The 11,351-nt window shown below is 50.0% G+C and overlaps 1 protein-coding gene across 1 annotated transcript in view; it reads right to left on the reverse strand.

Moving 5' to 3' along the window:
• Positions 1–11,351, reverse strand: part of TNIK (TRAF2 and NCK interacting kinase) — a 445,063-nt gene that overhangs the window by 108,753 nt on the left and 324,959 nt on the right. Inside the window, exons 8-9 of the mRNA XM_045297671.1 lie at positions 10,811–10,865; positions 8,368–8,446 (exon numbers count right to left, since the gene is read on the reverse strand). Of these exons, the coding sequence (XP_045153606.1) occupies positions 8,368–8,446; positions 10,811–10,865 (134 nt within the window). The remainder of the gene's footprint in view (positions 1–8,367; positions 8,447–10,810; positions 10,866–11,351) is intronic.

Genomic DNA, 11,351 nt, shown 5'->3' on the forward strand with positions numbered 1-11,351 from the left:
AGTAAAATTGTACAGAGTCCACTTTACAGAGGAAATTTGTTGTTGTTTCTTAAATGCAAAGTTTAAGCGAATTGAAAACTCACAAAAGTAAAATTTGATTTTACATGGACTCGAACAAGGCGAGCTAACACAAAGTTCCTACTGTGCTTGGTGCTCGCCTAGAATGAATCGGGAGCAGTCATACTGTGCCCCTGACATGGGGCCTACAGGGTGGCCACAGTAGGCACCTCACCTCCCTGCTAAGGCCTTCAGCCCACCCTCTGTTTCTCCCACCCTGGGAACTTGGAGGCAGCTGGGAGTGTGCTGGTCATCTTTGCCTTGTGAACACACGGCCCGTCCTTGCCCTGAATGCACAAGTGGATGAATGAATGGTTACCGGGTAAACGTTCTAAAGAAGAGCTGGAATACACCTATGTTCAGTATCTGCTTCTGAGGGACAGGAGGCTTGGAGACAAAATAATTTCATTTTAAAATGCTTTCTTTCTCAAATATGCTGAATAAACCAGTGGAGGCACAAACAGGATGCCAGCCATGGTAGGCTAGTGCAAGATAAATATAACGGCATAGTGGAATCTCCTGAGGCAGAAATGTAGGCTACCCAGCATAAAGGAATTAGACAAAGGCCACACACCGTCTCTGTAGGTACGAGACCAAACCCAAGACAAATCCCCCCGAAAGCTATTCATTCGATCTTCATAAAGCACACACATGGCAGTTTGCTTTTTCTTACTCGAAGCTAAAATAAAGCGTGTGCGTGTGTGTGTGTGTTAAATAAAGCGCCGATTCCTTAGAAGAGGGTCGGTAGAAGAAATCACATCCAAATTAAAAATGGGGTCCAGACTCAATAGACTATAAATTCCATTCCTTGACAGCAACACTTAGCAAAATGCTAGACCGAGGTAAGCGTTCAAGTCTTTTTCGAATACCCCTCTTGGTGGGCGGGAACCTCAAGAGATGTTCAAAAGCATCACTTTGGCCCAGAGGATAAGCTGAGGCATCAGAGCTACAGAGCTGGGCTCTTCTTCCAGCGGGACAGCCAGGAGGGAAGAGAAGCCTGCTTACTTAAAACAAGTCTTCGAAGATGGCCTCACGCTTCCTATTTCATCTAAAGTGACCAAAGGATCAATATGCTGACACACACATTTAATTAAAAGTCAAAACACCTCACATGTGTTAAATACCACCTGATGGTTTGCTGAATAGTCTAATGGGTTTAAACTGTGTTTATATACTTTTATTGCTTGACTTTCCGCTGTAATTTAGTCCTGTCTCAAAAAAAAAAAAAGCTTAAGCATAGTAATACTAATTTCCCAAGGGCTGACATAAAGAGACAAATGCTAATAATTGGTGCTTACACTACCAGCTTGTCTACTACCAGTGCCATTTCCCAGATTTATCTTGTTTAGATATTAAATTGTTTTAGTGGAATTAAAAATGCCAACAAAATTATAGCACTACCATTACAACCAGCTGGGATAAAAGTGGTAGTCATGTTGTTGGGGTGGGTTGTGGAGTCAATTCCAATCATAGGGACTTTATATGACAGAGTTGAACTGCCCTGACAGGGTGTCTGTCCTACGCTGTGATTTTTATGGAAAGAGCCCCAGTGGTGCAGACGTTAAAGCACAGCGTTACCACCCAAGTTGTGGTTCAGTTCACCTGAAGATGACAGTGTTGGCAACCCTATCGGGCCATTCGACTCTGTCTTACAGGGGAAGTAGGCATGGGAGCCACGCAATGGGCATGGGCTTGGTCTTCATAGGAGCATCTCTCCAAGTCTTTTCTTCTTCAGAGTCACTGTTGGGTTCAGACTGTGGACCTTGACCTTGGCAGGCAAGTGCTCAGTGCTTGTAGCACAGGGGCTCCTTTTGCTATGCATACAATCAACAAAACACCGCACAAACCCACTGCCATCTCACTCAGCCACCCGAGAGGTCCAAACAGAACTGCTCCTTGGCTTTCTGAGACAGTGAACCTTTACAGGAGCAGGCAGCCTCAGTTTATCCTGCAGAGTGGCTGGGGTGGATTCAAACTGCTATTAGCGCAATGCTTCACCCACTGGGCAAAAGTACTCCACTGGGCCATGCTGACCTTTAAACATTTGCATTTACCCTGTCCTACCTCCCAGGGCTATCGTCTCTAGTTCAGGTTCCATCACGAATTGTGTGACTTTGGGCAAACTGCTTACCTTCCCCACGCCTTACTTTCCTTGGCTGTCAACGGGGCATTCTTGCGGCGTGATTAGGTGTTGTCGAGTTAATTCTGACTCACCGCGACCTTACGAACAACAGAAGTAGACACCGTCTGACCTTGCAGCAGCTCCACAATCATCCCTGTGTTTGAGTCTGTTGTCGCAGACACTGTGTCGATCTATTTAACCAAGAGTCTTTCTCCCCCCACCCCACCCCCAGCCCTTTACTTTGCTAAGCAGGACGATCCTTCTCCAGAGACAGGTCTCTCCAGATAACCTGTCCAAAGTCCGCAAGACTGAGCCTCACCATCCTCGTGTCTAAGGAGCATTCCGGCTAGACTTCTTCCCAGACAGGTAGACTAGTCTTTGGGCACTCTCCATGGTATAGTCATATTCTTGACCGACACCATCATCATTCTTCTTCGGTCTTGCTTATTCATTGGCCAGCTTTCCCACGAATAGGAGGCAACTGGAAATACCATGGCTTGGGTCAAGTCCAAGTGACTTCTTTGCTCTTTAACTCTTTAAAGAGGTCTTGGGCAGCAGCTTTCCCCAATGCAATACATGGTTTCATTTCTTGACCATGACTCCCCTGAGCACTGGCTGTGCATCGAAGTAAAATGAAATCCTTGGCGCTCTCTTCTTTCTTGTGTCTCTCACCATATTGCTGACTGGTCTAGTCATTTTCTTTATAGGAAGAACGATGGATACCACTGGGCTTATTTCAAAAAGCAATGATGATGATCAAGTGGGTTCACTCACGAACGCCCCTGGTGTTGGCACATCACACATGGGATAGATGTGCTTGCTGTAGTTGTCCTTGCCAAGAGCACAAAGGCCCAGGGGCCACTGGCCTTTACCAGGCTTGCAGCATCAGACTTTAGGACAGAAGAGTAGAAATCTGAAGTTGTGTTCCCCACTCCTGTTGAGCTGAGTAAGTATCTCCAAGAAAGTTACTACCGGTATCTTGGGACTGGAAAAGGCAGCAGGAGAGTTAAGACGGCTGCTATTTCCAAGGAGACAGCTACACAGGTCAATTAAAAAATAGAGTTTGTGTAGCAGTCTTTGTCTTAATTCCAATACAGCCCAAACTTACACTACTGCTGGCAAATCCAGTCTAGCTTTAAGTGCGTATTTTATGATATTTGCACTATACTATCCTTATTTCATTAAGAACCCCCCAAAAGAACTCTGTCGTTTCTTAAAACAAAAATGCTTCTGTTATAAGGCAGCATGAAGTCCTGAACACAACCTGGACGAGCCTCGGAAGCATTACTGGAGGGAAACAACACTGTGGTCACCAAAGGACAAAAGCGATACGGTCTTACTTACACGGAATAAGCAAATACCTATATAAACCAAGTGTCACCCATAGGAGGCTGGGAGGGAGGGAGAAGGAGTCTTCATGCCTAGGGGACACTGAGTTTATGTTCACGGTGGTGGAATGATTTGGAAAAGGGACCGGGGATGATTCATGCACAACACGAAGAATCCAATTGATGCCACTCAGCCGCACCTGTAGAGAAACCTGAGGTGGAAAAGGCAAAGCAGGGGAAAGAATACTAGCTGGCCATGCAAGAATCAGAATGCATGCTCCACACAAGAACCTAAAACACGGGGGGTCGGGGGTGGGGGTGCTATAAGTGGAAGCAGAAGGTCACGGTTCTCGGCTGGCCCCACCAAGGAATCTCCACTGATCCTGGACAAGGCTGCTCATCTTTTCAGGCCTCAAAGCCTTCCTCTGGGGCAAGGATTGCACATCTCTCTGTGGTGACAAGCAGCTAGGGTTTTTCTGTAATGGTTTCGTTTGCACGCTGCCTTGTTTGTGTAGATTCTTCAACTCTCTGGAGCACGTGAAAGGAGCACAGCGGACGTGTGAGGTCATCCCCACCCTTCCTCCTCCAGAAGCCCCTGGACGGCAGCCCCAGCACTGTGGGGCAGCGGGGCAGGGCTGAGCAGGTTGGGAAGGGGGAGCAGATCTTATGAAAGAGATGGCTCCTCCACCCTCAGATGAGAGGGAGGGGGAACACCAGCAGTCTGCGAGGCGCACCTCTGCCCTTCATTTGCTGGACACAGGTGAGCGAGAAGGCTGCGGAATTCTTTGACTTCCTGTGGCCCACCTGAGGGGGGCGTCCTTCCAGGGACCTCGTGGTTACTATTGTTTCTAAAACCTGATTTTTGGTGGGAATATAAGCCATCGACCCATCCAGCGTCTCCCACACGCACAGGTCAGTGACAGGGGTTCTATTTCTTCGCAGCTTGTCACCGTTCACTCGGCCTCTCTCCATATAGTTTTACGCCCCTTGACTTCAATTGCAAGGTCCTTACACTCCTCTGTGCTTCTGAGAGTCACTGCTGCCACATGGATCTCCCATAGCCCATTCCGTGGACGAGCAAGTCATCAAGGTGAACGTCTTTCACCAGGGAGGCCTCCACTCTGACTGCGTGGGATAGTTGGCATAAGCCCTGGGGATTTTCCTCCAGGAATCAGATTGGGGTTGTGATGTCTCGTCTGCAGGCACACAGGACGACAGAGGGCCACACTGAAAGATGGGCATGGCACATTCAAGGAGTGCTGGTGACATGGCGGTTAACGAGCTCAGTTGCCTAACCAGAAGGAACGAGGTTTGAGCCCACCAGCCTCTCTCTCCCAGGTGGAAAGAGGCGGCAGTCTGCTCTCCTAAAGACGGCAGTGTTGGCGTCTCTCTGGGCCGGCCAGCCTGTCCCATAGCATTCGCTAAGGGTTCAAAACGATTCAGCAGCAGCGGCCTTAGGCTCCCTCCTTCCTCTTTCACCTGAGTTCAGCAGACAGGGCCGTGCGATGGAAGAACAGGTCCCACTCAGGAGATAATGCGAACGCAAGGTCCTGTGGAGGGTGCATGCCCCTCTGGTAACACTGGGTGTCATTTATACCTTGACCAGAGCACAGTGGGCCTGCTAAGCTGTTTTATGAGAGAAGAGCTTCTTCCCCTAAGAGCACACCTTATAGTGGTCCTCCACCTTCCTAAAGCCGAGACCTGTCGTACAGTTCCTCATGTGGTGACCTCCAACCATACAATTATTGTCCTTGCTACTTCATCATTGTAATGTTGTTACTGTTATGAATCATCATGTAAATAGATGATCTGCAGGATGTATTTTCATTGTCATAAATTGAACATAATTAAAGCATAGTGATTAATAACAAAACAATATGTCATTCTATATTGTGAAATATTTATGTGTTTTCCGATGGTCTTAGGCGATCCCTGTGCAAGGGTCGTTTGACCCCCAAAGGGGTCGTGATCCACAGGTTGAGAACCGCTGCCTTAGAGGTTCAAGCCCATTTTTCTTTTCAGCATGAGTGGAGGTTACCTTTAAAAATAGAGGGGAGAATAAACCCAAAAAGCACCCCACACCTCCCTATACACCAGTCAGTGCCTGTTAAAGAAAACACTAACCGATTTCAAATCCCTTTGCGCCTGGGCTTTTAGGAGCCAGCGCTTTGCGGTGCTAAAGCCTCTCCCTGGGAAATTGGGAAGCCGCGTGTGTCAGGTTGCCTGGGGCCTCCCGGCCACCTTTATGAAGGCTGACCTCCCGGTGAGAAATAGCGCCGGGCCAGGGCTTTGGCCACCTTCCGTTCCCTGTCTGACGGCATGGGGACAGGGCTCTCCTGCATGGTTCCCTCCCCGTCAGGGCAGAGCGGACACCGGGATAAGATGAAAATGCCCCCGCTTCGCTTCCGGACTTCTAGCTCCCTCCATCATTATTCCCCTTGGTTCTCGCTGTCCCAGGTTTGGAACGGAAGAGTCAGCCTGTTTTTGTTTTTCCAGTAGGATGGGCCACACAGGAGGCCCTGCTGGCCAGGTTTAGATGAGCCGGCCAGGCAGGAGGACAGAGTGATATCTAAGTTGGACAGACTGATTCTTAGTTGGGGTGGGTGGCGACGGTGGCAGATGGACCCTCTCCCCGCCCACATAAAGGACGTGGAAGCTATCCAGCAGGGCAACGTTGCTACACATTTATAAACAAAAGCCAGGCGTGGAAATGCATTGCCCAGTTGCCAGAGTTTGACGTGCCCGTGGGCACACCATAACCACAAACAAATCTCAGGGGTGGACAGCCAGTGGGCCCTCCTCTGTGCAGAGAGCAGACGGCAGGCTGGGATGGGGTGGGGGGGAATACAGAAAGCCTATTGTATACAGCTGGGCCCACGGTGAGCCCCAGCAGAGGAAGAGCGGTCCCCTACCAGTGGCTGTTTGTGCTGCCGACACTGCCAGGGGTGAGGGCCAGGCTGCACCCCTCTCCCCCACCTTGGGTATGTGTGTGTGCTGGGAGAAGGGAGGTAGTGGGGCTTTTGGACCCTCCCTGGATCACATGCTATCCTGACGCCCAATGGGAGGCTGTTGCTGGGGAGAGAGCTTCTCCTGTCCCACAGTGACCCTCCAGCAGAGAGAAGGAGGGGTGGGGAATGCTTCTTTCCCTTCCTTGTTACCAATAGCAACTCTCATTCTGTCCCCTCCCAGGCCTGGCAAGTCCAAGGCTGCCTTCTCTCTCCTCCTTCCCTCCCTCTGCAGCACGTTTCTCTGCGGTCTCAGGGGGTTGCTGTGACTGTCACTGCTGTGGTCATCGCCGTTCACTGCCACAGGGCTGGTCACGGTGTGGCTCACAGGGCCCCACATACCATGAAAGGAATCCTGTTCTTGCATCATTCCCATGACTGGGTGAGGATTTAGCTGCTGTGATCCTCAGGGCTGGCACGGGCTGGCTTTTGGACATACATTTCCAAGCTTTCCTTCCTAGGCCGTCTGCGTCTGGAAGTTCTACGGAAAACCTGTTCTGGACCAGAGCGATGCGCAAGCAAGCTTCCGCCGGCAGAAGGCAGGGCTTGTGCATTAGGAACACTGGCCAGGAATTGAACCGGGTCTCCCATCCGTCAGCACCCCGGCCTAGAGTATAACTCTAGTATTAGTATTAATAGAGATGATTAGTATTAAAAGAGACTTCCTCTATGGGGAGGGGTTAGCCAGTGCATTAGTGGGAGCCACAGAGGTTTCAGTTAACGCAGCAGTTCTCAACTTGTGCGTTGCAACTCCTTTGGAGGGTTGAACGACCCTTTCACAGGGGCCACCTAGGACCATATTTCCAATGGTCTGAGGAACCGAGACACTGCTCCTCTGCCCATCGCCAGGAGGGTCTGCCCTTATGCAGATAGGCCCACAGATGGGGTCACCACAGCATGAGGAACTGCATTAAAGGGTCGCAGCCTCAGGAAGGGTGAGAACCACTGAGTTAAGGGATCACTCGTGAAAGAACTTATCAAAAGGACCGTGCCACTCTATGGTCCATCTGGCCCTGGAGATGGTCCAGGGCAGAGGTTCAAGACTGTATCAGGGAAGATTTATCCCTTCTACATAGAGAAAGAGGGAACAATGGATATTTTAATGTAATCATAGCATTCAATGATCCTCGTAGATACACATATACACACACACTCACACACACACGTAAAACATCCGGCCCAACCCCTGGTTCTGTTTCCCAAAACTTTGGCCACTCACATACTTCTAAACACAATTTGGCTACAGCCTCACACCACCCACACTAGTATTTATTTAGTATTTTTCTTTTAATTCAAGTTTTCCATAAATATGTGTATTAAAAGGAAAGGCTATATCACTGCCCAAAACAAAAACAAACAACCTCTGTATCACATGCTATAAAAAGAAGGTAATCGTCAAAACAAAATTAGAAACGTTCAGCCACGTTATCAGCTGCCATCTGCTTGTGTACCACCAGGCGTGTGTGTGCCCCAGCTTACATGGGCACATCTCCCTTAGGGAAGAGGCCTCAGCCAATCTAATAGGCTGGCTCTCCGAACCACCACCCTCCCTGAGGAGAAGCTCTGGGCTGCCAGGACAGACATCCGTGGGAAGTACACGTTACGGAGCTTCCCGGTCTCACTTTGCCCTCTTACACATTTCCCCCTCCTGCTCCTTACCTTGTAGGTGTGAGGGCAAAGACTTGCGGTGCAGAAAATGGGGACTCAATAGGCACTTTAACGTGAGCGAGAAGCCAAGGTGAGTCATCCACCAAGCCCTCTAGTCTAGATCCGCCTACTCCTGCGAGCAGCACCCGAGGAGCTGAGTGAGTCGAAGGGGGAATCAGAGGAAAAACCAGCTGGAGGCTGGACTCACCACTTCTTAGACTTCAGGCGAGGTGCAGGGTTCCGGGGGATGAGGAAGAGGGCTCTCATGGGGTGCATGTCACAGAGTGCTGGAAGAGAGCAAACCAGGAGCCAGCTGGGGTTACAAGGTCAGCGAGATGCTGCCTTGAGACCAACCACGACCCGGGGCAAAGCCTGAACATCACAACGCTTCGATTGGCGCCTGTTGAACAGAGCTGATGTCTGACGATGGGCGTCTCAACGTGTCAGATGCTTCCAACAGATGCTGTTCCAATTTCCAGTGACCATGCCTTCATTTAATATTTAATGGAACCCCTAAGCTTCCCTAGGAAAGAGCCCTAGGGGCATATGCATCGCACTGGGCTATGATAGGCAAGGTCAGCAGTACAAACCCCCCAGCTGCCCTTCGGGAGAAAGACGAGGCTCTCTACTCCCTTAAACAGTTCCAGGTTTGAAAACCCGCAGGGGCAGTTCCAGTTGGTCCTATAGGGTCGTTGAGAGTCGGCGTAGACTTGATGGCTCTGTGTGTGTGTGTGTGTGTGTGTGTGTGTGTCTAATGCCTCCACTTAGTCTTCAAGGGAATTAATCTAAAAGAACCATTGTTAGCCTTGTTAAAGTAACCACTTAGGACCCAAAATAAACAAGAGTGGGATGGCAATTATAGTGACTTCTTTTCAACGACTCATAAAACAAGCTATATTTGATAACCCATGATCAATTCCTTATAGACTAGAAACAAACAAATACACAAACAAACGACCCCAAACTCACTGTTATGGAGCCAATTCTGACTCACGGTGACCTTATAGGACTACAGAGAACTGCTCTTGTGAGTCTCCAACATGATAACTATTCATGGGAGTGGACAGCCTCGTCTTTCTCTGGCTCCTAACCAGAGAAAGGCTCATTCAAATGCATTGCTTCCATGTGGGAGTTTAGAGTCTACAGCCGTAGACCGGATGCCATTCTCTCGGTATTTCCGGATAGCTGTGGGGCTTTGCTGGCTCTGTGACTAGGAATTTTGGCTCATGGACACGAGGAAGGGCAGAGGATTAAGCCAAAGAGGACAGCGGTAAAACTAACTTATAAAAAAACCCTCACCTGAGTAACATGGCATGAATGCTGATAGTGAAAGTGCACACACATTCCTATTTAAATAAAAGTATTTCACTCGTCTACTTTTCAAACCCCCGTCACTGTTTTTGCTTTGCACCTAGAATAAGAAGCTATTCTCCCTAAAATCCCAAGGAGTCCGTGGGTAGAGGGTTTCATTTCGAACCAGTCTCTCACTCATCCAGGATGATAATAGGGGCTTCACACAGTAGTATCCTATTTTTCTGAGCCACAAGTGCCTATTAGCATTGGAGATGAGAAGATTTCTGCCAACTAACGCTGAGAATAACGCTGAGTTCTACCAACTCTACCCTGTGCTGTCTTGAAGGTAAAAAGAAAAATCCATGGTGTACAACAATGTGTCAAGGAAAGCCAAGGCATGTTTCCATCTGGGATCTCTGAGAAACAGACCCCAGTGGGGAATAACATGTAAGCACGCCCATTCGCCACCCCCGGGACAATTCCTGCATGGAAGTGGGGCTGATAGGGCAGGCGGGGAGAGCAGTCATCCCTGAGTGACGGAGAGCTGCTGAAATGCTCGACACGGTCCTAAAGCTCAAGATGGTTTAAGAAAGCTCCTGGAGGATTCTTTGGGTCAAAGTTGCCTACAATGGGGTCACGTGTCTCCCAGGAAAGGTCCTGCCTTTGTATCCCTGCCCCCTCACTGCCATCGCCTGGAGTGGCCCTTAGGAGCCACATCTTAGGGTCAGCTGAGCCTCGAGGCCCACAGCCATCATGCTTCCTGGACTAGACATGTGGGCTGTATGTTCTCAGAGCCACACGGGCAGGAGGAGGCATGCTGAAGGGCTAGTACCCCTGAGAGCAAGGAGCTAGAAAGATGCTTGCCCGGCAGGGCCTCCCTGCCTTCCCGCCCCAGGCATCATCAGCAGGGAAATTTAAAACCCCAACAACAGTGACCACTGCCTCTAAGTACAAGGGTTCCTATAACCCTCTCGAATGCTGGGGGAACGCTGGCTGGAGATTTTCCTAAATGGGAGCGAGCTTCTGGGTGGGTTGGTCCTGGTTTGAAGTCAGGATACGAGGACGTCTAAGGGAAAGGACAAGGCGTCTGGAAAACACAACAGGACGCTCCACAGTGCGCTTTCCACTGCCGTCTGTAATGTTCCCCGTGGAGGGAAGAGCACTCGGAGACGAATGGATTCCTGGTGGATGCGAGGAGACTCTGCTTTCTAAGGATGCCAGCCAGAGTCCGTGCAGGGCTCGGTGTAGCGGAAGGAAAGCTACCGCTGCTCCTGGCCAGGAACCCGAGTGCCCGCTGGGCCAGGCCAGCCAGGCACTGCAGCCCGGAGGAAGGGAGGCCGGGGAGGGGAGGTACTTACGGGGAGCGCCTTCTGCCATCTCAATGGCGGTGATGCCCAGAGACCACAGGTCACTCTGCAAAAAGAAGGAGGGCACACAGGCACCATAAGTTCCAAGAAGGACAACCACCTGGCTCCAGCTGGCCATGCTTGAGGACTGCCTGCCCGTGGGAAAGCCATTCGGTTGTCTGCTGGGACCCGCCTGCTCCCACCCCGAAGCTGAACAGCAAGAGCTGTGCCGTATTCACTCTTCACAGACCACGTCCTTCCCGGTGCCCGGCCCCTGGCATGTTCCCAATACATGGTTGGAAGGGGAATAGACAGTGTTTTTAGTTAATTAGTCACGGAAGTTTATCTGTCGATGAGAGTACCTGAAATAGCTGTAAGGCCAGGAGAGGTTTTTAAAACACCTCTATTAAGGGGGCACTCGTCCTGCAATAAACTGCCCACATGTTAAATGATCATTTGCTAATGTTTGACTTCTCCACAGGCCTGTGAAAATATCTCCACAGTCAGGAAAATAAATGTGCCCATCGTGCCCAAAGATCCCATTTGGCCAGTG

The sequence above is a fragment of the Echinops telfairi genome, unplaced genomic scaffold (assembly GCF_000313985.2).
Source record: "Echinops telfairi isolate 266 unplaced genomic scaffold, ASM31398v2 ScPeMD7_7420;HRSCAF=8458, whole genome shotgun sequence".
In the NCBI taxonomy this organism is placed as follows: domain Eukaryota; kingdom Metazoa; phylum Chordata; class Mammalia; order Afrosoricida; family Tenrecidae; genus Echinops; species Echinops telfairi.